This window comes from Thunnus maccoyii, chromosome 9 (genome assembly GCF_910596095.1).
Source record: "Thunnus maccoyii chromosome 9, fThuMac1.1, whole genome shotgun sequence".
Classification (NCBI taxonomy): domain Eukaryota; kingdom Metazoa; phylum Chordata; class Actinopteri; order Scombriformes; family Scombridae; genus Thunnus; species Thunnus maccoyii.
This window is the reverse complement of record NC_056541.1, coordinates 23,935,404-23,962,275: the sequence shown is the minus strand read 5'-3', so window position 1 is coordinate 23,962,275 and position 26,872 is coordinate 23,935,404. Positions and strand designations below refer to the sequence as shown.

The window sequence follows — 26,872 nt, the reverse complement described above, 5'->3', positions numbered from 1 at the left end:
TTTTTTTAAGGGTCTTGGTAACACTCACCATTTTGTATTGATTTTCAACTATTTGAATGTAGGGAGACATCTGTTGTACAAGAAGCACTTCCTCTACCAACGTGGTTACATTTTTGCATATTTGTCAGTGGTACAGTGTACAGCAAAAAAAAAACAAAAAAAACAACTCAGTTTGCACAGCACTGTGTTTTGTCCAGTCACTGTTTCCTGACCTTGACAAACTGCTATGCTTAGCTCTTCCTCCTACGTATAAAGAGCACAGAGAATCCCAGTCTCTGTGGGATGTTGAGAGTCATTCTGGGAATCGAAACTCATCAGTCAATATAAAAGAACATGTGACAGGCCGAAGGAACGTGGAATGCTGTTGGGAAACACAAATGGACTTTACAATAAACAACTCAGTCACCGGTACAGTTTGTTTTAAAAATTTCCCTCCTCTCTGTGACAGACGGCTGCAGCATGTCGAACCACTCAGAACCCATCTGGGTGTCACTTCGCCACTTATCACCTGGCACTGATGCCATGGCAGCCCAATGGAGCCTGAAGGCACTGGACAAGCAGGGAGGCTGGAGCCAGGAGGGCTGTCAACTGGTCCACAGTGACAGCAGCACCTCCACGATGCGCTGCTCTCTGCTTAGCAACTATGCAGTGCTGCAGGTAGGATGGCCAAGTTTACTTAATGCACCATCAGAATCACCAAGGCTCATTGAGACTTTAATTTAATGCCATTTTTTTTTATTTAATACTATAGGAGGTGCCAGACTTCCCCAACTCTACAACCATCTCTGTGAGGGTGCTCCACCCTGTGGTATATGCCTGTACTGCAGTGCTCCTCCTTTGCCTCTTCACCATCATCATCACACACATACTTCACCACAGGTACTCCTCACATGTGCAAGTGCATATACAAGCTGCTATTTGTTATTATTTGCTTCATTATTTCTCATTATTTTACTCATTACCCCAACAGTTCCATTCACGTATCAAGAAAAAGCTGGCACACATTACTGAATACCTGCTTCCATATCGCCATGACAACGGCCATCTACGCAGGAGGCATAAGCTTGACCAGCTACCCAGTCGTTTGTCAAGCTGTAAGTCGTAACTTTACACAGTCACTTTACTTTGATTCATGGCATGTAAGGTTGATGTGTGATCTGTCTGCTATGCGACAGGTGGGAATTGCACTGCACTACTCCTCGCTGTCAACCCTGCTGTGGATCGGAGTCAGTGCCAGGGTCATCTACAAAGAGGCTGTGTGGAGAATGCCTCGGCAGCCGGAGGGAGAGTCACCTGTTCCACCTACTCAGCGACCTATGCTCAGGTCAGTGATTACATCAGAGAAAGCTACAACACATCTTCACCCACTTCCTGTACCATGAGATTGTTGTTTGCTGTCAATACGGTTTATGTTTTAGACAGATGCGGGAGTTCTTGTGCTCGGCCACCCGAGCTGTGCACCGTCAAAGGGGGTCATTGTGCCCAACAACCATAGTCCCTCTGTTTTTATGAAACTTTGGAGAGACATGACAGAGTATTGCTGTACAGAAAAAAAATCTATAAGCGCAGATGGACCCAGAGTGGGGGAGGGGAGGAATGTATGAAACCAGCATAACAGGAGCAGAGGGGGTCGTCGTAAATCTTAGCATGGTGATTCGGGGGGTGCGCTGTCTTTCCAAATATTCCCTTCTGTTTCTCCTCCCTCTTGCCTGGCCTTGCCCCTGTGATCCTAGAACTGCGATCATACATTGTGCTGCTGACCTCGCTGGCCCTCCAGCCACCCTTTTATTGCCCACTCGGCCACATGGGATTAAGCCACAATAAATCACAGACTTCTGGAGCCCAAATGGACCCTTGTAACACTCTGCCCACTATGAGAATGAAGGATCACACAGCTCAGTTCAGATTATAGACAGCCAGAGACATAAAAACACAAAAAGGAAAATGACACCGACATGCACACTTGAAAAACAACGTTGCAGCCAAAGGTCATACAGCATCCTGTGGCACAAACAAGAACTGCTCTTCATATCTAAAATTGCAGCTGGGAACTTGTGTTTGATGTGTTTTTCTCTGTTATTCAAGGTTCTATTTGATAGCTGGTGGAGTTCCTCTTATCATTTGTGGGATCACTGCAGCTGTCAATGTCAGCAACTACGGAGACAACAGCCCTTAGTGAGTACTTCTCTTTTTATCCTTGAGCCATTTGGCCCTTGACTTTGTGTTGTTTTGTTTGGTGCTGAAATGAATAATTCTGTGTGATATGTTGAATACACAGATGTCCTTGTTCTGCACTGACCCTCCTGACTTCTTTTCTTCCTCTCGCAGCTGCTGGCTGGTGTGGCGCCCCAGTCTGGGGTCTTTCTTTGTCCCGGCTGGCCTGGTGGTGTTGGTGACCTGGATCTATTTCCTGTGCACTGTGTTTCGCCTGAGGCACCGTGTGGCCAAAGAATGCACAGGAACCACCTTGTCCTCTCCTGTGACTGAGAGCCAGCCTGCACTGGCTGGAAGCACTAGCCTTCTCTCCACAGATTCAGTGGTGGGCCCTATAAACCCTGTTGTGGCTCTAGAGGACCAGTACTCACTGAAGACACAGTTCTTGGTGCTGGTGGCCACCCACTTCCTATTTGTGGTTCTGTGGTGTTGTGGAGCCATGGCAATGTGGCTGACAGGACACACTAGCTTGTTGTTTAGCTGTCTCTATGGGATGGCTGCCACAGTTCTGGGGGTGTTTCTGGTGGTGCACCACTGCTTCCGACGTCTGGATGTGCAAGCCTCATGGCTGGCATGCTGCCCAGGCTATCGCCGCTCACATCCTATGTCTACTTACACACACACCTGCACTACTGTGAGTGGAGTACAGACCTCTGAGCAGGGATCCCAACTCTTCATCAACTGCCATCCACCTGGTGACTCACATAACTCCTCGTCAGCTAGGTCATCATCCACACCAAGTGGGATCAGTAGCGTGGGCCCGGGGCCCTGCAAGCTCACCAACCTGTTGCAGGTGGCACAAGATAATCCAAACAACACTTCACGTGCGCCTGCGGGTAACAACACTAGCACCAGTACTGACAACATCACCAAGCCAACAAACAATATTCTGCCCACCATTAACTCTGCGGCACCAGTGCATCCCCAGAGAAGGAAAGTGAGTAGCAGAACTAAACAAGGGAGCAGCCAATATCACCATCGGGGTGAGGGCAGAGGTCACTATCGTCTCAAAGCTCTAAGGACAGCTGGAGGTGGGGGCAGCCTTGGAGCTTTAGGTCCCACAGGTTTAGAGCACCTCAGTTCTTCACACACAGTTTATAAACAGGCCACGAGTGAGAATGGCAGTATCCATCACAGCCTCTCAGAGAGCCAGGCCAGCCCGCTGACGAATGGGAAGCGGGTGGGAGAGTCAGTGGCCACCAGCCCGTCAGAGGGAAGTGATGGGGGCAGCAGCGGGAGCCGCAAACCCTTCCCCTTGCTACCCTCAATGGCAAGCAGAGCAGCCATGCACGGTGCCCAGAGACGATGTGCCAGCAGAGACAATTTGAAACTGGCGGCTGCTGCAGAGCGAGAAGCTAAGCGCTGCTCCTACCCTTTGAACAGTGTCACCACCACTACGCCGGGGGCCGCTGCCCCGAATGGCACCCTGAAAAACTCAGTGCTAGAGCTGGAGCAGGACATGAGTGGCACAGACCAATCTCAAAGCTCTGTTGGAATGAAGAGCAGTTTGTGGAAGAGCGAAACCACAGTGTAACCTATACTTATACATGAACTTCTATGCATGACCTTAACAGACTCTTTAATGATTGGGTTATGTTTTAATGGTCTTTTGATTATAATAATTATATAATTTAAGATATAAAATCATGAAGGCATCCAGGACCCTAAACTGGTACTTTTGCCTTTGTAGCATTGTAAGAGTTTGCTGTGAAATGGTAAAAAAAAATAAGAAGGCATTTGTCATTTTCAAAAAATAAGATACTCATTCATTTTATCCATTTCACAAAAAAATGCGCAAGAATGCTCTGAAATTGGCATATGATGTTGATTTTGGATGTCTAATGAAAGCTTTATTGTTTTAGTTGTGATTTTTCTATGCATATCAACTATAGCATGAAATGGAAGGCAAGATTGTCCTTTTCCAAAGTACAGCTATATGCATTTAATCTGTGGACAACCTTTCACCCTTATGTTTGCTTCAAGTAATTGTTTGCGTGTGCTCATGTGCATTTGTATGTTCTTCATGTGTGTGTGTGTGTGTGTGTGTGTGTGTGTGTGTGTGTGTGTGTGTGCATGAGTGTGGGTGCACAGAATCTCTGAGTGAATTAAAAAAAAAGCTATGCGAGACTTTTGAATATATGGTGAAAATGTTTCATTTTTATTTCTATGTATTCCCCTCGGCACTGACACAGAGCTCTTCATGTCTAATAAAAACATAAGGAATAAAAATCAGGGGGAAATAATTAGCTTTTACATACGCAGTAACTTGTAGTGTTCAATCACTTTTCACTTCCAGAGGACTTATTCTGGTCTAATGCAAGAATGACTGCCCCCTCCTGGATGGCAGAGCAACATTTCAGTCTGGGAGGGATTAGAAATGTGAGGCTTACTTTTAAGTAAATCTTCTCACTATGATTTTAAAAGTATTAGTATGAAAAATCTCTCAACAGTGTTCACAGAGCACCAGTTTTGATCCACTTATCTCATATCAGGGTCCTGACCAACAGCACTGCGTGAAGATAAGCTTTTTAAATCAATTAATTTGGATTGTTGTCTTCAAATTTTAGTAGACTAACATAGACTTAAGCCATACTTCTTTTTTTTTTCTTTTTACTTGTCAGTTTAGTACATCTGCAATCAGGAAATTGCATTTGCAGGAAATAGTGTTTCTACTATGCAGCTTATTATCACATCTTTTGTCCATTGTTCTTTGGAAGGAAGTCTTATTGAAATTCAGAAAACCGCATACTGTATGTCACTCTTAAGCGTTCTCGTATAGTCAGTTTATTGTGCATATTATTACATATTGTGCAATATGAGCTTTTGATCAAACCTCAGCAAAATAGTATTAATGTAAAACATGAAAATTATCCTATATTCCATGTGTCCCGGACTTTTACTGAACTCAACTTCTCATGAAAAACATAATATGAGCATTAATATAGACATTTCTTATTCATAATTCAGTATGAATTTCAATATCATCATGTGCAGGTACTTCATGCCTGTGCTGTAGAGACACTTTAGACACTTTCTTATGGCTGTGGCTGAGTTACATAGGCCTAATCTTGACTTTACGTCGTATCAGTAATGATTTTGTTAACAATTTCCAAATTGTTGGCAAACCAAATATTTATTTAAACATTATAAAACACTTTTTGGAAAATTATGCTAATTCCTTTGTGGATGATTTTTCCTAATGTGTGCCAAAATGCCTGCTACACAGTATGTTCATGAAGTATGAAGCATTTGGCAATCACTTTTTAAATTATTCAAATTTCTAATTATCTATTACTGAATGTTAAATTCTGACGAATGTCTGAGGCTTTTTTACCTACCAAAACATTCAGTCTGAAGTGTACTCTATTTTGAATATTACACAAGCCTGCAAGAACCCATGCAACTGTGAAATGGTGAAATATTTGGTTCTTTATTTTATACTACAGTACTGATCAACTACGTATTTTGCCTGAAATCAACCGCAGTATCTTGATGAAATCCTGGTGGCCAGACCCAGCCATAGATAATAAGATGTCAGTGAGTGATAGAAGATTCAACAATTTCATCCTACTTAGTTCTGGACTACTTTGGGCATTTGTGGGTTCACATTTAGACCATCTGACATAATTTGATCAGCCATAACCTGAATGTACTGCTCTTAAGCTCCTTCAAACAAACAACACTACACACTTGGAATCTTAGGGGATCAGTTTTCATGTGCCAAACTCTCCTTTAAATAAGAAAATGGGCAATTTTTACATGTGTAGATACAGGCCTGCTCATGTTTTACTCTCATTTTGGAAACCTGTTTTTACTTAAGTAATATATTTCTAAGAAACCTCAGACTCTGCCTTACAATTTCAGATCCAAAATAAAGAGAGAACAATTATTTGTCTGGTCATCTTCTGTCCTTTATATGGTAAATGAGCGTCACTGGACTGAGTTCAGTGTTCATTTGTCTCCTATTGAACGTCTCTGTGGATTTTGTGAAGAAAAACTGACTCCTGATCAGTGGTTGATATTGCTGATTAACGGTCCGCGATGTCTCAACGCCCGCCTCCTCCACTGTCCAATCACTGACTGAGTTCAGATACTGACAGATATATTAGCCAATCAGACGGCAGTATGTAGAATATGGGTGGGAACCCGTAAACATCGGGGAAGTGGACTGTTAAACTTATCGGAGGCAAAGGAAGGGAACTGTTTTCATGGAAGCCTCTTAAAGGAATTAGTCGCACCGCAGGGATGTCTTGATAGCACTACACAGGCTAATACTAGCGTTAAATTGGCTAACCAAGTGTTCACTCCACACAAGTGCTGTCAGAGGTTTAGATATAGCGTTACGAAGAGGAGGGAGAAGTATTACGCCATCAACCCGAGCTTCCTGAACTTGAAGTCAAGCTAGGCAACCAAAACCTATAACCGCAGCGGACGCCGAAGGTGAAAAAACAGACCACGAAAAGGTTAACCGACCCCCAGACTTTGTACGTCTACAGTCACAAGACAGTTCGGAGTAACTTTTGGTGAAGCTTAACCGGACTTGTCGCGATGTCTCTGGCCGACCAGAGCCAGCAGTGGTTCCCCACCAGCGTACAGGTAACGGTGCATCAGGCTCGGAGCCTGCGCGTCAAGGGTAAGAATGGCACCAACGACGCCTATGCCATCATCCAGGTGGCCAAAGATAAGTTTTCTACCTCTGTGGCGGAGAAATGTGTCGCTCCAGTGTGGAAAGAGGAGGCTTCGTTTGACCTACCGCTCTTCCACCCGGGCAACGCTGAACGCTGCACCCTTTATGTCATAGTGATGCATCGTTCCCAGGTGGGACTCGACAAATTCTTGGGGCAAGCTGTGATAAACCTACTGGATCAGCACGACAACAAGTCTCGCAAAAAGACAGAGTAAGTGGCTGCTGTGGGCCTTCACTGTTTTATAATTAATAGCATTGAAAGCCTGTTAGATACACCGTCCCAAATAAAGCTGAACATTCATTTTGGTGTGAAGTGGAGCTTCATCTGGGTGGGATGTCACTGATAGTATCAAAAGGGGTTACACAAAGATATCCACCAGTTCATACAAAATAAGTATGAAGTTTTCTTCATTAAGCTCAACTTATACCTTAATCTAAATTGACTGACAGTACATCACTCTCATCCTTCAACAGGGCTGTGCTATATGACGATATATATCATGTGATGATAGAAAAGCGTTTATCGTTTCATATTACGCTCTATTGTTTATTTGGTTGTGTGGCAAATCACACTGTCCATCTTTTGCACGGATTATATTAATAAATTACTCTTCTTGGCTTCTTACTTGCAAAGCTGTTATTGTACCAGAAACTATTTATTCATTGAATTTACAGAAAATATGCTATATCGTGATATGTGTCGTTATCAGGATATGAGATTTTGGTCAGTCCTATCCATCAATATGTATGAATGACTGAAATCTGCAAATAAATATGTGTGTAATCAAACACTCCCCCCTGGCTTATGCTTATATTAGTTTCCCTAAATTATTTTGAGCCAACACTAACAGCCTTTTAAGAGTGGTTGTATCCAAACAGACTTAAAAGGAGCAATTACCGTCAAAGTGATCCAAATGTTATCTTGACTGGGTCACCCAAATACTTGAAACAGGTTTGAATCATTTAATCAAATTCAAATTCAAAGGGTTTGACATGAAGGCTTCAAGAACAATGTTGACAAAGCAGGTGAAATTTGTCCAAATATTTGGAACGTACACAATAATAGTCATATGAACATTACACAACATTAAGATTGAGGATTCATTATATAAAGTATATCCTATACACTGTAGTGTCTTTGTTTTGTTTTGCAAGCAGCTAATGACTTTGGCTTGTTCTACCTGTTTGTTCTTTTAACTGCACCTTACCTCTTATGTAACACAGTATCAGAGGTGCCCTATCTTACATGTTTGAACATGTTCCTGTGTCAATAAACATTGTTTTTATTAACACAGTAATCCAATGGTGATTTGGATATTTCTCAAAATATGAACCATTTGATCCATTCCTGTAACTCATGCAGTGGTTAAATTGTGTTAATCGTCATGTAGTTTAACCTAACATCGCCATTTTATCTTTGAGATTTGGAATCAGTAAAAACAACATGAAGTTTTAGCATTCACTAGAAAGACAAATAAAATCTCTATATATTTTTGTAGTAAGACAGATGGAAGACTGATGAAAATAACTGAGGGACACACGTCACACAATTCAAAGCGTACCTTTATGTTGTACAGTATGCATGAACTTTGAAACCAAATTGGCCTTTTGGAGAAGTATGGTAGCCTTTTGCATTGTCCAACTAATGGGGTCAAGTCTAGTTTCAGAGACAATTAGAAACACAAATGAATAATGCAGTCTTTTCATGACACTTTTTGTTAATATAGGTCAAATACAATGCACTTTAAATTGGTCACAAAATAAAGAAACAATCTATAAACCTTAAAACTCCCTCCCTCCTCTTACAAGTGTCTGAGAGGAAAAACAGAAACTATGGAGCTGGTGAGAAAACAGTCCAAGATTATCTTTATCTCAGTCCTTTCCTTCTGTCTTCTATCTCTGTCGGACCAATCATGGAGACTTCTACTTTATAAGTTGGTGTGAAGTGAACTCCATCACTGCCAGCTATGATGACGGAAGCTTATGTGCAGGTCATTTTCTGACATTGCTGCTGTTGATCCTGCACATTCCTCAGGGCTATTTACTCCTATACTAAACGTCTACTCTGATCACACCCAGATGCGTTACACGAGTCAGATGACATCTGTGGTTTGACGTAGCATGGGTGGAACGTGGGTGTAACAAGAGTCAAAATAAAACTTTGCATTAGTGTTGAATGATGACACACACACCCCGTGATGTAAGAGAAATTTAAAAATAAATGATGGTTTAATATAGACTCTGTCAACTGTACTGTCAACTCTCTCTCTCCCCTTTAATTTTAAGAGCCTGAGTGAGTTGGCAGTTATCGCTCAAGCAAGGGCAGGCTTGATTCAGTGCCGAGATGACCTCATTCACTTGGTTATTGTACATTCATATCTGAAATGTTATCTTGTGTTTACTCAGGACACTTAGTGGCAAAGTTCAGTCCTTGCGTTCTCATTTCCAAGTCTGAAGTCCTTCACTCTCCTTGTTTTATCTACTCCATCTGTCTTCTTTAAGACACAGTATGCAGGATGGGTATTAGATGTTGCTGTGTTCGCCTTGAAGCGTGTGGTGTTAGGTTTCTATCCTGCTCTCCCGTTGTGCTGATACTGTACAGGGTGTGACATTGAGTACTTTGTTCCCCTGCTGAAAGGAAGCTCTGCTGTTGCTCCTAATACAATACAGTGTTTCCCAGATGAAATGAGGATGTAGGGCCACTTTTTTTTAAATTTATCAGAGGTTGGGAGTTTAATGTTCAGTATATTATTCAGTACAGAGCGATTTAAAATTTGGATTTGTCATCATCATTTAATCTGCTGCTTATTTACTTGATTACTAGGTTAATTGTTTGGTCCCTAAAATATCTGGAAAATTAAAACATTTTCACAGTCGAAATCTTCAAATTGCTTGTTCTGTCTGACCCATGTATCCAAGATATTCAGTTTACCATCACGTATGACAAAGAAAAGCAGCAAATCCTCAGACTTCACAAGCTTGAACTAATAAATGTTTGTTCAGTGTTTGCTAATGTTTCAAAAATCACTTCAAAAAACTTCAAAATTTGTCAGCTAATCTTGTCAACTCCAAATATCTTGGAGCCGCAATGATATCAGACCAGTTCCAGTTGTTGCAGAGCTGGTTCTCTAGAGTCAGCTCCAGTCAGACACCTGGGCCACAATATTTATTTTGTAAACAAAGAGCAGATGAATATTTTAATATTTAATATTTCAGATTCTGACATTTATGTTTACCTAACACAAGAATCAAACCTGCTGACTGTGTCTGGTATATTTATTTTTAAAATTAGAAAAGCCTTGCAGTGCTGTTAAATATCAGAAAGTATTAAAACAACAATTTGGAGCAATGTATCTAGATTTTACTATTTTAAAGGCTGGATCCGCTCTAGCGTCCACTCATAGGATAAACATTAGCCCTCTTGTTAATCATTAGACATGGAAGAGAAGTGCCCTTGACAGTTAACAGAGGGAACTTGTCCAGCAGGACTGGTGAGAGCATGCATCAGGGGCACGGCTCAGTAATTCATGCAAACAATACAGAACATGAACACCCTGTAAGCCTGTTCATAATTGTAATAATGCATTGTCATTACAGTCAACTGAAACACATGCCCTGCTGCAGTTGACGTAGACAAGACACCCTGAAGGAACAGCAGGCAATTCCTTGATAAGCTTGATAAAGTGAGATCTGTCCGTCCTTGTGGTTAGTTAGCGATTGTTTGACTTGGCATGCTCCGTTTAGGGCTGGACATGAGGAATGTTTGAATTAGGCACAGTGTAACTTTAATTACATCACGTTTCAAGCCTCCCTGCATGCTTTGAACATCTTTGAGGAATGTTGGTTCACTCCCATGCTTGTTTCCTGACTGTTATCCCCAGAAGCCTGTCTGGATGCCTGCCTCATGACACTAAAGTAAATACTGGAGCAGTAAACTCCATGTGAACTGCAGATAATTGTCTGCTTAATGTTGTGTTTTTAAATTCAGTGACAGATATAATCCATATACCTCACTTTATCTGTTATAATGTTAGATTGAACTGTATTGAACTGTACATGTTACTCTACAAAATGATCAAAGAGAAATTAACACTGTGACCTTAACTTTTGGTGAAGCAGTTGGAGGGCTCTGCTGTGGAACAATAGAGTTCAAAAGGGGAAAAGCTTACCATAATGGGCACTTCTGCTAAAGTAGTAGTGCGTCTAATAATAGCAAGTCTTTAATTATACAAGGAGAAAGCATCCATATGTAATGGTTCTAATTGCTTGTTTTGGTATGGTTTTAGAAAGGGCTGTCCAGAACACTCCTACCTTTCCTTTGTAGACAATAAGTGCTGATCCTGTTCAACAGAGAGGACATGAGGGGGGGGGGGGGACAAAGCTGTAATTGTCATGCTTTATCTGTTGTTGGCATGGTATTCCCAGCAGGAAATGTAACAAGCTGTATGCCAGTTAATGACACCTATCAGTCTCTAATGGTCTCAGGTCTAATGAGACGCAGCAGACAAAGTCAGAACTAGAATCAATCAATTATTTGTAGGGGATTTAATTGTGCTGCGTTTTTTATATACAACTTGCATAATTACTTAAAACTTAATCAATTATCAGAATTGTGGTCAATCTTGGGGAATTTTTGTCCTTCAGCTAATCAGTTAGCTGAAAAGTAGTTTCAGCACTAAGCCTCAAAATGTCATTTTACACAGAGACAAGTTATTTTCCAATCTTCCATTTCCACTTTAATAAATAATTTCACCTGTTTTTGGTACTTGTTTCATACATTTTTTCTTGATACAAAGTCAGCCATTTGTCTTATTCTGTCTTGTTTGCTGAAACAGTGAAAAGTACACCAAGGACAAGTGGATGTACAGGCCCTCATGTTGCCCTTTTTTCATCTTGCATCAAGAAAAATAAGTCTTAAGGGTTTAATAGTTACTATAGGACAAACTTCCTGATAAGATGGAGGGTTATTGCAATGTACTAAGATTAATAAGATATCCAAGTTGAAATTCAAAAATGCCTGTCATTGATTATAAGGAAATTCCATCTTAAAAGTCTGATTTATTCTTTCTGTCATCTGCAGATGGTTCAAGCTGGTGGACAAGACTGGAAAGGAGGACAAGGCCAGAGGAGAAGTGCTAATAGATATTCAATTTATGCGAAACAACATGTCAGCTAGCATGTTTGACCTTTCTATGCAGGACAAACCACGCTCCCGCATCTCCAAGATAAAGGACAAAGTCCGTGGGAAGAAAAAGGATGGCTTCTCCGACTCTGCCTCAGCTATTGTCCCGTCTGTGAGCCAGGTCCTGACAGACAGCGATGGAGAGGCCGATTCAGTCTCACTTAATCAGACTCCAGGAGAGAAAAAAAAGAAATCTAAATTCAAAACCCTTTTTGCTCCCAAATCAAACTTGCAGAAGAATATGTCACAGTCCATGTCTACACTGGGGACTCTTCCTGAGAGGAACTCATCTCTCAGTGGCAGCCGCTCATCTGGTCTCAATGTAGACTCCCCTGAAGGTAACCTAACCTTTCTATACTCTGCGTTGAAGCTGTTTGTTTGTATGTCGACAGTTCTGTCTTTCTCATGCTCCACGGTGAAAGTTAAATAGTGGTGTTTTGCTTGTCAACAATGACATTATATTTCACTGTCTCTCCTCCCACAGTTAAGAAGAAATTCAAATTCCTGGGCCACAAGCGGACAGGCAGCTCTGACAGCAAGGTGTCTCAGGGTCCTTTCTCCCTACTGGGCCGCTCCAAGCAGAGCAACAGTGACCTGAACAGCCTGTGCATCAACGGCAGCCATGTGTATGCAGAGGACACAGAGCCCAAGAGTGGATCCACCCTCAGTCTGAACAGCTCAGGCCAAGGATCTGTGGAGGATGTCCGGAAACATTCCTCAGATATGTCTGCAGATTCTTTCAAAAACGTACCTGTGCCTTCCCACAGCCATGAGTCTTCAGACAGGGCTATACTGGAGCAACAGCGCCATCAAGAGGAGGAGGAGAGAAGGCAGGCAGAAGAAAGGCGCATAGCAGAGGCCAAGAGGCTGGAAGAAGAAGAGAAATACAGGGCAGAGGCCAAGAGACTGGAAGAAGAGGAGAAATACAGGGCAGAGGCCAAGAGACTGCAGGAGGAAAAGGAACGCATGTACAAAGAGGAGCAGGAGAGGAAGAGACGCTTCCTTGAGGATGAAGCAAGAAGGAAGAAACAGAGGGAGGAGGAGGAAGACAGGAAGAAACAAGAGGAAGAACGCCGGATGCTGGAAGCAACTGAGAATCAGCGGCTTGAGGAGGAGCGTCACAGACTGGAGGAGCAGAAACGACAGGAGGAGGCCTCCATGAGCGACAGGCTGACGTCTCTGTTTGGAATGATCCGAAAGAAGGAGGAGAAAAAGGAGGAGGTACAGGAAAATACCAAAGAGGAGCTACCCACAGCAGCCCCTCGCATTGAGTTAAAAGATCCCGATCAACCAATCTCCCACCACTCCACCAACCCGTTTGAGGAAGCTCCCCCCAGCTCAGATATTACAGTTAGCAGTAACGAAACCCCAGCTGATCATCTGAAATCTAACCGCAACCCACAAACCCCCTCTGCCATGGTCTTCCTCAACCGTACTGCAAAGGTGTCTGCAGTCAAACCCAGGTAGGCCTTCTTCTTATTTGGTTGTGTTATATAATCTCAAAAATGACTGTGCATTAATGTTATGTAATAATGTTAGTGTTATTTCAGTGTTGTGACACAGGGCAATGCTGTCGGTTGCTTGTAGGCACACTATTCTTTGACTTGCTTTACTGGAATTTGAATACTACTTTCAATAGGCCTGCAAGTGGACTTGCACATACTGTCGCATTTCAGTGTGTGTGCTTACTAAGTCACCAAAAAAGGCAAAACACAAATTTCACAGCGAAAAGATGTTTTGTTTTTCCTCAACTTTGATGTCCAGGCAGCAGTAAAAGGCAGACTTAGAAATGTACGCGACTGTTAAGGAGCATCAAGATGATTAATGAGTTTCACCCTACACCATCTCTGTCAACAGTGAAACTCCACAGTTTCACAGCTTTCTGTCCTGTTACTGTTCACTTTGACCAAACCTTGTGACTGTCTTGAATTACTAAAACTTGGAATTGCATCTGACACTTGACGGACCTGTTTGACCAGCTTGGTCTCCGTACTGATGAGAATCTGGGTGTGTCTTACGTGTGTGAGGACGTTGTGGAACAGGTTGTGGACTGAACAGAGCTCATAAGGAGTGAGTTAGACACAGTGTGACTTCCTATGTGGACGTCTTTGGTGCTTGGGTTCTCTTTTTGATTTTTTAGAGTTGGTTTTTTTTGTATTTCTTTTTTTTATATTTGGATCATCATGGTAAGGTGGTTTTGCTTGGTATTAATGCTACACTAGTCTTTTCTTTCAAGTGTGTTTGCTAGATGGTAGCCCAGGTAGCTTAAGTTGTTGTTATTCATTTGGGATATTTTGTTAAAATTAGATGCCAGGTTGGCAACCTACTATAATCTAAGAAATTGAATTAAAGCAGAAATGTCACACTGTCTTTTTTTTTTATCTTGGAAAGTACATTTCACAATGTAAACAAGTCTCTACTTAAAATAGAAACATTAACAGCGAGACATGTGATCAGAGGTTGTGCTTTTAGGTTGCACAATGACATCAAATGGTGGACCATTTATGAACAATGTCAGCCTTCTCTCGTGCATCACTGTGATACAATGAATTTGTTGTCACAGGTCACACATTATTCTCAGTATTTTAAGATTTAGCAAAGTGGTTAAGTTTGGTAAATTTTGAACAGTCTCAGAGCTGCATTATGTGAGGTTTGAGTTGTGAATTTTTTGACAAATTTGTTGATCTGAGAGATGTTAGTTAAATTGGTGGCGGGTTGTACATTGGTGGAAGTCAGTTTGGGTAAATTGATGGTCTCACTGACCTGTAGGCCTTTGTTTTCACTCCTTGGCAGATTGGCTCAATCTCTGACGTCTGAACCCACTGACTCACTAACCCCCAGTCAGCAGTGTCCCTCCCCAGCCACCCCTGAATCCACCCTCTCTAGTGTCCCATCTGAATCCCCTGATACTTTCTCCAACCTTCACTCGTCTCTGGCTCCACCAAATATTAGTCAAAGTCCATCTGGTTCTCCTCGTGACAGCATAGAGAATCTGTCATCTGTGGGATCTTCAACCACCATGGCTGATAAGAAGAGAAGAGCCCCCCTCCCACCTCCTGTACATGAGACCCAGACAGGAGGAAACTACATACCTGTCAGAGAGATCAGTAACCCTGGATACGTTGAGGCAGATGTGTCGCAGCAGGGCAAAAAAGTCTCTCTACCCCTCCCTGATTATGAAACCCTCTTCCCCCAGAAGAGACATGGAGTACAGGGGCAAACGCGATGGGACCATATAATTGCTGATATCAATCAGAGACATCGGGACACTCCACCTGAATTTCTGGGTCCAGAGATGAGTGTGGATGGCCCAGAGGAGCATGAACCCAGTCTTCAGTCTTCACTTCCACAAGAGAGGCATCATCAAACACAACCTTGGGAAGCCAAACCTGTGTCGTCAAAAAAAGTAGCGGCCCCAGCTCCCCCTAAACCAGTGGTTTCTCCACAACCTAGATCAGTATCAGACTCCAGTCAAAGACAAAGCCAAAACATGGCACATGCTCAGAAGTCTCTCATGAGCCCCAATCCCTCTGCAGCCCCAGGACATGTAAATACTGACACATTAAGCAGAGGAAATCTCTCAGAGATTTCCAGGAATGGAGCAAAGAAGGCGTTGCAACCACCCCCTGCAGCAACACATGCACCCAGACCAACCAGCCAAATGGATTGGGATACAGCACCAACAGATGACCAAATAAAAGTGCCAGTCGCCATGAACAAAGAAGCTCCCACAGCCAAACCCAGGCAAAGGGTTAGTGGCAAAGAGCCAGTAGAGCAAGGAGAATCTGCTGTCACAAAAATGAGCAACACGTACAAAAATGGTGGAAAGGCAAAGGAGAACTTTACTGAGTTTGACCCATTCCCCAACACTGAGCTTCTTTCCAAAGACCCGTGGGCACAAGTGAGCCAGAACCAAGAAGCAGATGACCTTTTTACCGGCAGGGTACGGAAAGAGCAGAAACCAGAAGATCGCGGATTGACAACAGGTGATCTTGATAACATCTTTAATCAAGAGAAACCAACAGATCCCTTCTCAAGTTTGAATGGCAGCAGTTCAAACAAACAAAACGAATACATGAAAAAAGATGATGATTCAAAGCAACTCAGTCCTGCTTTCCAAAGAAAAAATTCACAGAAGCGAAAACAGATTCTTCCTTCAATAACCCACTCAGAGAGAGCTTCCAAATCTCGACAAGAACCTGCATATCAAGAAGAAACAGCTGATCAAGGCCTCCCCGCAAGAGATGTTGCAAATGAGTTTGTCACACCAAAGCATCAAGGTGATGTGAAAACACAAAGCAACTTTTATGGCAGAGAGGATCCATTCGGAGCTGAGCCTTTTACTGCACCCTCTGCCTTTACTTCTTCAGAGCCCCTTCAGGTAGTTATGGAGGAACCAGTATCACAGGCAGGAGTTTTGTCTGGGGGAAAGACTCTTTTGCGAGCATGGGTCTCGCCCTCTGAGGTTCAGCCTGTCAGTGCTCAGAATAGCAATGGAGGTGGGCTAGCCTTAACTCCACGCAGGTGAGATTGAACAGGCTACTTACAAAGTATGCATTTGTGGACTGTTTATCTAGATTTGATTGTGGAATATGGCTGCTGATGTTGTATGGGGAAGCAAATAAGGTGTTGGGATTTACCTTGGGTGTCATTTTGAAAGCTTGCTATTTCTTGGTAACTTTTGCCAATTTGGATCACAGTGGAATGATTTGGAAAAAGTAGTTGAACCTTTTTCTCTGGTTTTATAGTATTTTTTAAATTATTTTCTTTGAAGTTTCTTTCCCTGTTGTTGTTGTTGTTGTTGTTCTTACTTGCTGTAACCTTATTATCTCTTTGAGGACTTTATAATAATGTGTGGAATTTCTTTACAGGCCTCATCCGGTGAAGCCCATGAGCGCAGCTGAAACCCAGCATCCAATCAGCACCCCTGCTGTGAAGGAGATAAAGGCCCACGATAGCACACCAGCGAAGATTAAGGTAATGTTGACATAAATTACATTCTTGGACCACAACACCTTAATAGATTTGACATTTCCCCTCACAGTAATTTATTTGGATTTTCCTGCAGGAGGAGACATTTAATAATGTCACTCTTCACCCTTTAACAAATACAGTTCAAAGGAATCTACAAGTTCTCCTTTTTCTAAGAATTGAAACGTGGGGTTCATGATAAAAAGAAATTCAATTATAACTGGCAGCTCCAAAGTGAATCATTTTTTACATCCGTATTCTTGTGCCAGTGAATTCAGAAAACGTTGTTAAACTTTGAGCTTGAAGGTTCTTTCTTGACATTGAACACAGCTGTTTGACGTATTTTTTCATTTTATGAAGCTTTCAGCCACATCTCATGGTCCTAAGCAGATGGAGTATGCTTAGTTGTCATGGAGATGGTTTTGACAACTTCGGTATGTAGTGTTTTAATTAGAGTGTATATACTTTGTTCACTTCTCTTCAGGTGGCAGACTCGGCGAAAAGTGGACCTTACACTCAGCTGACACAGGAAGAGTTGATCACACTGGTGGTAAAGCAGCAAACTGATCTGTCCAGGAAGGACGCTAAGATCGTTGAGCTCGAAGAGTACATAGACAACCTGCTGGTCCGCGTCATTGATGAGCAGCCCAGTATCCTGCAAGCCCTTAACGCTGCCAAGCCAGTGTAAGGTTAAGAGTGCTGGAGGAAGAGTCCTGCTTAAGGACCCAGTTATGTTTTTGTGTGTATGTTTGTACTGTTGTCACTGTGTAAGGCTAAGAGCATATGCACTTTTTTTAGTTTCAATGTGGAGTTAGAGTAAAATTTGTTTTGGAATGCTGGAAAGTGTTTCTGAAGTTGTGATGGTGTGTGGTGAATCCTCAATAACAAGCAAGTAAATATCTTTATAAATGCAAATGAATGTATTTGTTTTGACACTAAGGTACTCGCATTTGCTTTAAAAAAAACTCGTTACATGATAATATGTTCAACATCTTGATTTATATATCATACTTAATGAAAGTTAGGTTGCTCTTTATTTAATATATCAATTATGCAAAGACAAACTGGCCTTTTTTACTCTACACTGGGATTTGTGTAATTTATTTATGTGTAAAGAATGATCACAAACATGCCGTTATACAATCATTCCAAATTCAGGCACCATCCTGAGGTAAGAATGTAATAATTCTCTCAAAAGGTAGTTTGTATATTTGCAATAAATTGTTAGTCATTTGCACTCCATCACTACAGGTCATAACTATAAATTATGACCTCGATACCACATCAACTGAGGAAAGATTATTTACATAACAAGCACACATTGACTTCTCCCTCCACCACTGAAGTCTTATTTTTTATTTTTTGGCAAGCATGTATTTTTTTTTTCATCAGTCAGTTAACAACATTCCTCCCTTTTTTTTTACTCACCACAGTTGAATGTCAGCTTGTCTTCCAGTCCTCAAAAGATATTGTGCCTACTTTTGCTTTAAAGAGGTATTATTTAGAAAACCAGCAACGAATGACAGCAAGCAGCTACTATTTACTGTACATAGTTTTAATCACATAGTCGTTATGGGAGTTAATTCATTCATTTGGTTGTTATTTAGCCTGTGCACAAAGTTGGTTGAACTATTATGCAAGTAATACAGAATCAAACTATTCTAATAATAATGCAAGATTTTGATCACTGTGATTTTTGTGTTTTATTTATAAAAAATGATAATCAAAACTTAATCATCAGAGGAACAGTAGTAGCAGTCTCTGTCGTACACAGCTGGCCTTGTCTTTGTAATTGAACTACACTAATGAATGAACCTTGCATCTCTGCCTTTTATATGATAACATTATTTGATGTTACCGTAGAAATTATAGCAATATTAATCTTGAGAATGTATAGACCTGTGCCTTCAAAAACCTTTTTCATGGCTTTTATGTCTTGATTTGCTGGATGAATAGTTGTTCTGGGTGAGCGCTCAAAGAATGTGCAGAATGTACAGTCGGATGCATTAAGTGTTTGTAGGACATGAAAAACAATTCTACAGTGTAAAACTTCTGAAAGGAATAATGCTGAGAAAAATATGGTTTTATTTGAAATAAAGACACTAATTGTTGCACCAGATTGTATTTACTGTTTATATACATTTTTGAATGGAATAAAACATATAAATGTAATATTAATCGACATTGTTTACATCTTTTCTCATGACATTTTGCATGTCTACAACTATAGATCTAATTTATCTAAAGCTGTGGTCTTTATTATGCTTTATTCCCACTGACAGCAGGTCATTTTATGTAAGGTAAATGGAAAAAAATGAGTGACCCTCACATGATAGTTATATTCTTAAGACCAACAAGGATTAAAAAAGTGTAACCATGGAAACAGCATGTTTTATTGTACACAATAGCTGCCTTCCACACCAAGTGACAGTGCAGTTGAACATGTTTATTAATTTTGTCATCACTAAGGTAGCCATTCTTCTTCTCTCTCATGATTAAAACAATGAATAACAAGTAATTGAGGCTGTTAAAGTAACATCTGGTGATATTCTATATTTTTCTTATTTTAATAAATACCAAGAAAAGCCCAAAGCAAACAATGAATTAATCCTACTAACACAGGCACCATAGTTAATTTGGAGTTGATCCCACATGCTGTATGTACTTTAGCTACACTGTAAATGCTACTAGAGCACTAAATGTATATTCTTCAGTGGAGGCTGGTACATAGAGGCAGAGGAGGTTGCTCCTCTATTTTTTGAGAGGCAAGAGGGAGATCAAAATATAAAAAAAGATAATTATTTATAAAATATTTTTTCTCTCTTCTTTGGAAAAAATCCATGATTGAAATTCTGGTTAAAATGCTTCAACAGCAACACCTGCAGGGCAGGAGGAGAAAGAGCAGTGTGTGAAGTGGTGGTGGGGAGCAGTCATGGATGTATAATAAGAGCTAGATACTGGACTAAAAATGGCGCCCATTCAGTACTATAGGAATTGCTCGCCTGGCACATACGCCAAAAAAGTTTCTAGCTTCCGGGTTTGCTTCCGCGTTGTGCAGCCCACTGAATATGCGCAGTAGTGTTTCACCTGCTGGCCCCGCCCACGAGTTCCCGCTTGGCCCATAGACTTTACATTGTGATGACATCACAGATTTTTAAATTGCTTTCGGGGAGAGTGGGGGAGAGTGGGGGACAGAGGAGGACGGGTGCCTGCTGTCCTCCGCAGGGCGGGATCTCTTACATCAATTTAATGTACTTCATTTTTTTTCATGCTAATCTATGATTGGCCAAGAAACATAAAATGACGCTCCAAGGGAGGATGTCGTCCCTAACCAATCAACAACCAGAATACAATATTGACATCGCGTTGGTCCAATCATAGTTTCCAGATTTCATCTTCAATTCTCTACACTGTAAGGCAGAGCAGCAGCATGAGATAATGAGCAGTAGATAGCTGCTTGCGTTAGCCAACAACAGTTGGCTTGTTGTAGCAGGATCTGGACTGAGCAGTGCAGCAGCGGCAGAACGCCACCGAGGAGGCTGGAGAGAGAAACAACCGGAGAAACAACCAGGAGAGTTAGCTTGTTTATCATTGTTGCTAATGATATCAGACTGGTTAACCAGCAGCCACAAAGTTCTGTTAGCTAACAATCAAGATGACCAACAGCCACAAATGGACGTTATGTCGTGGATACTTCAACTCAATGATAGAAAGAAGAAGACATCAGATAATGTGAGTCAGATACAGCTTCTCTCTCTCTCTGTCTCTTTGGTCGCTAATTTCATCTCTGATAGTTAAATGTCTCTGTGGCTGTTGTGTGAATTTATCTCCTTAACAAGAATGCGGCAGAGATCATATAATGTGTTGTGGGTAGTTTTCTTGTTGAAGTTACAGTGAGCTGTCTGGACTCACTCATTCATTTGGAATTGATCCTGTTTTTAATTGAGTGGTTGTTCAGTCACCTGTTGATGTTGTGTGATTAGTGAACGAGTGTGCAGGAGGTCTGGCTGCTTGCTTGTGACAATTTCCTCAGTTTGTTTTTAAGCTGAGCCGTATATTGAGTAATAAGTTTAAAGTAACTAGAATAACAAGTGTTAACAAGACAACTTTGTAGACTATATTTTGTATGTCGTGCATATAGATAAGAGTGTGTAAGTCATGTATTTGATACATGCATTAATACTTAATGATGTGAATCTACACTTTTAGATCTATGAATGTTTTTAGTGTTCAGTCTTTCTAGTACTCAGCACTGATCTGTACTTGTATTAGATTATAAGCTTTGTGGTACTTTATATATTTCTGTATACTAAGAAAATGCACAGGAAATCATGTGATATGTTGTCTATTTTTGATGAGAACATAAATCTGTTGTCACAGTAGCACAAACTATAAATTTGAATTTAACTTTGTTGGTAAAATGACACATTCAGAACCACTCCACAGCTAAAATGAGCACTTCTTTGTTTAGAAACAATATGTATATGCTAAATTTATTTAAAGAAGCAGCCTTTTCACCACTCAGGGGTTTTTGTTTTTGAAAGCAAATTGTTTTATTGGCATATAAAATTGCCCTCCACCCCTCTGATTTCATCAGGTTGGGGACAATGATATAGTTTGATGCGGTTTGTTGTAAGATTCCATGTTGGTTTTCCTTTTGAGTCACCAGCTGCCACTGATATCCATCCATAGCTGAATATAGTCCCCAACAACTACATTATTTACTTCTGCTTAACACAAAACTACAGTGCTCAGCTGTTTAAGGATAATATTAAGCCTTTTTTCAAAATTAAGTATATATTTCAAAGAAAGGCTGGAGAAGTCAGAAAGTATCAAGAGACAGACAAATGCTTTATTGTTTTTGGGTTTTTTTCATAGGATATGACAATAAAAATATAAAAAATATTGCCAGCCTAATCCTTTATTTCAATTGTATGTCAATCTGGAAAAAAGAAAAATGTTTTTCATGGTCCAAACACCAAAACAGATTACACTAAACATATTTTCCAAAGATGAAAGATATATTTAAAAAAAAATAGATAAGTTAAATGTTATTATTTACAAAAACAGACAAATCCATGTGATTGCATCAGGACAAATATATTACAGTCGACTGTCATACTGTGTGCAGGCTGAAGCCTATATAGAGCAGGGCAAAGTGTTTGACATAGCAGAGTATGATAGTCATGTGGGTATACTTTGAGTGTCATAAGTTGAAATTTGTCTCAACACACAGGCTAATGGCATCCTACCCATATATATAACTGACTGTAAATTACAGTCCAAAGAAGCAAGGACTGTGTCTAAATCTCTGGAGTTTCACAGCACCACGCTGGCTGTGGCGCAGTTATTGGCCGAGATGCCAATGCGACGGCGGCATGTGAACATTTTGCGTAGCTCAGCACGGAAGCGGTCATGCAGCCAGGCATAGAGGAAAGGGTTACAGCAGGAGGAGCTCATTGCACACAGGTGACAGAGTAGCTGAATGAGCAGGAAGTACCGCTTATCAATCAGGTCAATGTCAATATCACGCAGGACGTTGAACACACTGATGGGCATCCAGCAGACTCCAAAGGCTGCCACCACCAGGCTCACCAGACGGAAGGTCTTGCGTTTGCGCATGCGCTGAGCCTCCGCCTGGCTCTGGGTGTGGTGGCCAGGTACGACACAGTTCCGCAGTTTGACAGAGATGCACAGGTAGGAGATGGAGAGAGCAGAAAGAGGCAGCACGTAGGTGATGAAGAGAGTGCTATACGCGTAGGCCAGCCGCTCCCTCTCTTGGCCCATCCAGAACTCCTCGCAGATGGTGAAGCCCTCGTTCTTAAACTCCACATGGTAGGTGTGAGCCACAGCTGGAGCCACCAGACCGCAGGACAGAAGCCAGATCCCAGAGAGGAGGTAGGTGCATGCCAAGACTGAGATACGCTTCTTCAGAGGATGCACAGTGGCATAGTATCTGTACAGAAGAAAAAGAGAAGAGCCTCAGTTTTTAACTTGGATTGAAATGGGTTCTATTTATCTTGGGTAAAGAAGAACATTTTTCCAACTGGCAAGTGACAGCACACAAAAACATTATGTACTGAGCTTCACAATTCTCAAATCCAATTCAGCTCTGCCACAGTATCCAAGGTCAACAGACAAAGCGGGACTTGACCATTCGGCACACAGGTTGGTGTAAGAATCATAAAACCTTGAAACACCGAGCAATTGAGAAAAGTATTATGGTTTGATAAATTATCCTCCATCCTTTTCTTCCTTCATTCAGAGACAGGTTTACATTTGGAGAAAACAAAATTGTCATCAATTGTGGATACTAGTGAATGTAGTGGCTTTATATCTGCAGTGTAGCATGAGTAGCATGACCCATTGAAGAAATACTAAAGCCTTTTACTTTTCTTTACAATTACAGAGCTTAAAAGGTCATGGAGCACAGAAAGTAAAGCATTTTAAATCTATGATCCTTAAACATCTCAAGGAATACTTGCAGTACAGGTTTTGTACTAGAACATTCACAGAGTAAAAAATGTGTTCATTGTAATACTATACTGTATGATACTTGTATTTGGTCACGGCAGTCCTAGAAACTCTAGAGTATGTGACTGTTATTTTCAGAGCTGGCATAAAAATCCACTACACCCAGGTGCTCAGATTTGTATCTGCCACTGCAATTTTGTGTAATTTTCTTTGAGAGATAGTGACATTCATTTTGTGTCAAATTATCCACACTATTATTTCTTTGAGTATGCAACAAGGTCACTGGTTTGAATAAATGCCTCAAGCTGAAAGCCTTTTTTCCTTTTGCTTATCTGATGGTGCATTACAGGATATGTCTGTGCAGGATGCATGTAAATAAGGTTCTGCAGAACTCCTCAGAAGGTTTATTTATAGTCTGTCCACAGTCCTCTGGGTCATTATGACTTACCTGTCCACACCGATGGCAGTGAGAGTGAAGACTGACACGTACACTGTCACTGGCTGGATGAGATAAACCAGATAGCACATGAATCGGCCAAACACCCAGCCATGTGGGTTGAATGCATAGGCCAGTGTGAAAGGGACACATGTAGCGCACATCAGCATGTCAGAGAAGGCCAGATTTCCGATGAAAAAGTTGGTGACGTTGTGCATCTTACGGGTGCGGCAAATGACATACAGGAGCAGGTAGTTGCCAAAGACGCCCACCAGAGCCACCAGGGTGTAGCAGGGAATGATGAGCAGCTTGAAGGACTGCAGCAGCTCCACACCCACAATTTGTGGGCTGCGTTTGGAGGAGCCGTTCTGCAGCGCCACGTCAAAGACCTGACCAGTATCGTTCCCGTTTACATCAGGCATCACACGCGGTGGGGTGAGCTCTGCGGCCCAGCCACTGCCTGTGCCCTCCATCCAAAAAGGCTGATGTCAACCTGGAGGGGTGAAATCATGACTACTATAAACCACAGTGCATGTATTCGATCATGAGTTAAAGGTGCAGTGTGTAGAATTTAGTGGCATCTAGTGGAAAGGACTTGGCAGAAATGGAATATAATTTTCATAAGTATGTTTTAATTAGTGTATAATCACCTGACAATAAGAATTGTCAGTTTGCTGCAATCTGCAACCTCACCGCTAGATGCAGCTAAATCCTGCACACGGCACCTTTAAATGCTAAATACTGCATATATAGTGTGGCATTTGTAGACAAGAATGTGTTAATCTCTGAGCATGGCTGATAAATGAAACAATCCTTTCTACATTCGGTTTGTGTCAGTTATTTAACATCAATGGAAAATTCCCCCTTTTATTGTTATCCTGTGTAAGTGCAGATAAGCTGTGCAGTTTAATGAGCAAGTTCCTCTGTGAAATTATAATCAGATAAGACAATTTCAGTCCTGAGGCTCAAAAGAAAAAACCACTGTATGGACAACAGCCTCCTTTTATTAGAATACAGTAAAGTTTGCTTTGGCTATGTTTTGAATTAGTATTATTTCAGCCTTGCCTTTCAGTTATTTCATCGGATTTTTAGAACTTCAAGACAAAGACTGAACATTAAAGCAAAGCTGCTGTGTGACTGAGATGTGCAGCTCTCCACTATTCATACACAGAACAGGAGGCTTTCAGTTCACATCTATTTGATTAAACTATATTTAGCACAACTGATGAAAAGTACAGGACATAATATGACTATATGACAACATGAGACACTACTGACATACAGTAAGTCATAGGCATTGAGGGAATAATGAGTCAACTTAGTCATGACACACAGACTTGTTTCATTTAGAATTTACAGATTTGCTTAAAATGCTGGATGAAGTATTATAAATCTATTTGAATGTGTGAATAATGTGAAATAGAGACAGAAAATCACATATGACTCTTATTAATTGACCGCCAAAATGTACAAAAAATGACCATCTCCTAATTCACACAGTAAGTCCCAAACTGTCACAATTGTCCAAATGACAGTTTATCAAAATTCTTGAAGTTACCAGCTGACAAAAGGGGCACAGGAATGTAACATCATGTCTCAAAGCTAAATACGTAACCCTATAGCCTATGCTTCCAGTAAGAATTGATTATGCAGAATGGATTAATCTGTTGTTTATGGTGTTTTTGACATGTTTATCAAAACCTCAAATCATTTAAAGCTTGAGTTTCCTCGTTGAAAATAAGCACTCCCAGTAATTACAACGCCCATCTTTACAGGTTGATCAGGAGTGACAATATCAGATGCACTAGTGAATTACTTTATGATACAATTTACATAGCTAGTCGAACAGAGGAAACTGTACCTATTTGATTCACACACTCTTTGTGATATCCTCGTCATCAATATGTGAATATAATGACTGAAAGAAATATTTATAGTGGCAGCAATTTTGTGAAATCAGACACACTTTTACAGTTCAGCAAAACTATTAAATTAAACCATTATTTCACACGAAAAAGAGATGCAGCCAAGTAATCACCTGATGCAATGAGAAGGAAACTATGCGGATAAGTATCGATCCCATACTTTGAGATACAACTGGAGATTATGGAAAATAAATCCTCTACATAAAGCATGATCAATTCACTTTAAAGGTAAGCTACCACTTAGGATAAACCGTTTGAAATTGGATGCAATTGGTGCATTTGCGTAAATTCTACTGTCTGTGTCTTTTTCTCTCATATACAGACTTGTATATGGACTTAACCCCATTTTATAAACACATCTTTACTGTGTATCACGAGCTGGGGTGAAAAAGTATCACACCTACCTTATCAGTGTTAGTGATAGACGGACAGGAGAAGCTGATGGAGATCCAGCGCTGAGCCTCTGTGCGCCTCTGGAGAGAGGCGCGTTTCTCACACAAATGAACGCATGCGGTGTTTCTGAACAGCACACAAGCCATGCATTCACACTCTGAACCACTGGTATTGCATGTGTCAGTATCGATTTGCGCTGTAATCACCTGTGTGAAAATCGTTGTTAAGTGTGTGTTGCCAGGCGATCAACAGGTGCAGTCCGACTGACGGGGATGGCTCGCTTTTATATCTGCCTTTAAACTTGACTGACAGCTCTGATGACTGGCAGAGCGTCTGACGCACGTTTCTCCATTGAAAATAGTTAAGCCTGCATAGTCTCAACGAAAAACATGTACAATACTCTAACAGTGACACCAACGAATTTACATTCATGTGCACCTCCTATTTGGTCTTATAATATTCCTCTGTATATGGACTTCTGTAATAGTAAAAATAATGCACAATTGGAACAATATCTGACCAGCTGATAAAGGTTAGATTTTTACATTGAGAAATACCAGTGAACCATTGAAAATCCATTAACACGAGAG

The 26,872-nt window shown here is 41.1% G+C and overlaps 3 protein-coding genes across 5 annotated transcripts in view; 2 read left to right on the top strand and 1 right to left on the bottom strand.

Annotated features, from left to right (window-relative positions):
* Nucleotides 1-6,103, top strand: part of adgra2 (adhesion G protein-coupled receptor A2) — a 38,888-nt gene extending 32,785 nt beyond the window's left edge. Inside the window, exons 14-19 of the mRNA XM_042422434.1 lie at nt 449-657; nt 752-879; nt 971-1,094; nt 1,176-1,324; nt 2,086-2,175; nt 2,329-6,103. Coding sequence (XP_042278368.1) covers nt 449-657; nt 752-879; nt 971-1,094; nt 1,176-1,324; nt 2,086-2,175; nt 2,329-3,748 — 2,120 coding nt within the window. The 3' untranslated portion in view covers nt 3,749-6,103. The remainder of the gene's footprint in view (nt 1-448; nt 658-751; nt 880-970; nt 1,095-1,175; nt 1,325-2,085; nt 2,176-2,328) is intronic.
* A 264-nt stretch (nt 6,104-6,367) lies between these two features.
* Nucleotides 6,368-19,168, top strand: rab11fip1a (RAB11 family interacting protein 1 (class I) a). Of its 2 annotated transcripts, XM_042421976.1 has the most exons (6): nt 6,368-7,112; nt 11,982-12,421; nt 12,568-13,546; nt 14,877-16,607; nt 16,955-17,060; nt 17,539-19,168. In XM_042421976.1, exons 1-6 carry the CDS (start codon nt 6,763-6,765, stop codon nt 17,740-17,742), a joined length of 3,810 nt encoding a protein of 1,269 aa, XP_042277910.1. In that variant the 5' UTR covers nt 6,368-6,762; the 3' UTR covers nt 17,743-19,168. The 2 variants fall into 2 exon arrangements, with proteins under 2 accessions (XP_042277910.1, XP_042277911.1); XM_042421977.1 differs by lacking the exon at nt 14,877-16,607.
* Nucleotides 19,169-21,912: 2,744 nt separating this feature from the next.
* prlhr2a (prolactin releasing hormone receptor 2a) lies at nt 21,913-26,482 on the bottom strand. 2 transcript variants are annotated; one of them, XM_042422471.1, is made up of 3 exons: nt 26,294-26,482; nt 23,977-24,457; nt 21,913-23,010 (listed from the first exon to the last, which is right to left on the bottom strand). In XM_042422471.1, the coding sequence occupies exons 2-3, from the start codon at nt 24,435-24,437 to the stop codon at nt 22,374-22,376; spliced, it is 1,098 nt and encodes a 365-aa protein (XP_042278405.1). In that variant the 5' UTR covers nt 24,438-24,457; nt 26,294-26,482; the 3' UTR covers nt 21,913-22,373. The 2 variants fall into 2 exon arrangements, with proteins under 2 accessions (XP_042278405.1, XP_042278404.1); XM_042422470.1 differs by lacking the exon at nt 26,294-26,482 and having other exon boundaries at nt 23,977-24,559.
* Between the last annotated feature and the right edge of the window lie 390 nt (nt 26,483-26,872).

What these genes read in the sequence shown, in the direction of transcription:
- prlhr2a (XM_042422471.1), bottom strand. Translation starts at nt 24,437, where the DNA reads ATGGAGGGCACAGGCAGTGGCTGGGCCGCAGAGCTCACCCCACCGCGT. An exon ending in ACTGCCATCGGTGTGGACAG is followed by an intron (nt 23,011 to 23,976) that starts GTAAGTCATAAT and finishes TCTTCTGTACAG; the next exon opens with ATACTATGCCACTGTGCATC.
- rab11fip1a (XM_042421976.1), top strand. Translation starts at nt 6,763, where the DNA reads ATGTCTCTGGCCGACCAGAGCCAGCAGTGGTTCCCCACCAGCGTACAG. An exon ending in AAGTCTCGCAAAAAGACAGA is followed by an intron (nt 7,113 to 11,981) that starts GTAAGTGGCTGC and finishes TGTCATCTGCAG; the next exon opens with ATGGTTCAAGCTGGTGGACA. An exon ending in CTAGCCTTAACTCCACGCAG is followed by an intron (nt 16,608 to 16,954) that starts GTGAGATTGAAC and finishes ATTTCTTTACAG; the next exon opens with GCCTCATCCGGTGAAGCCCA.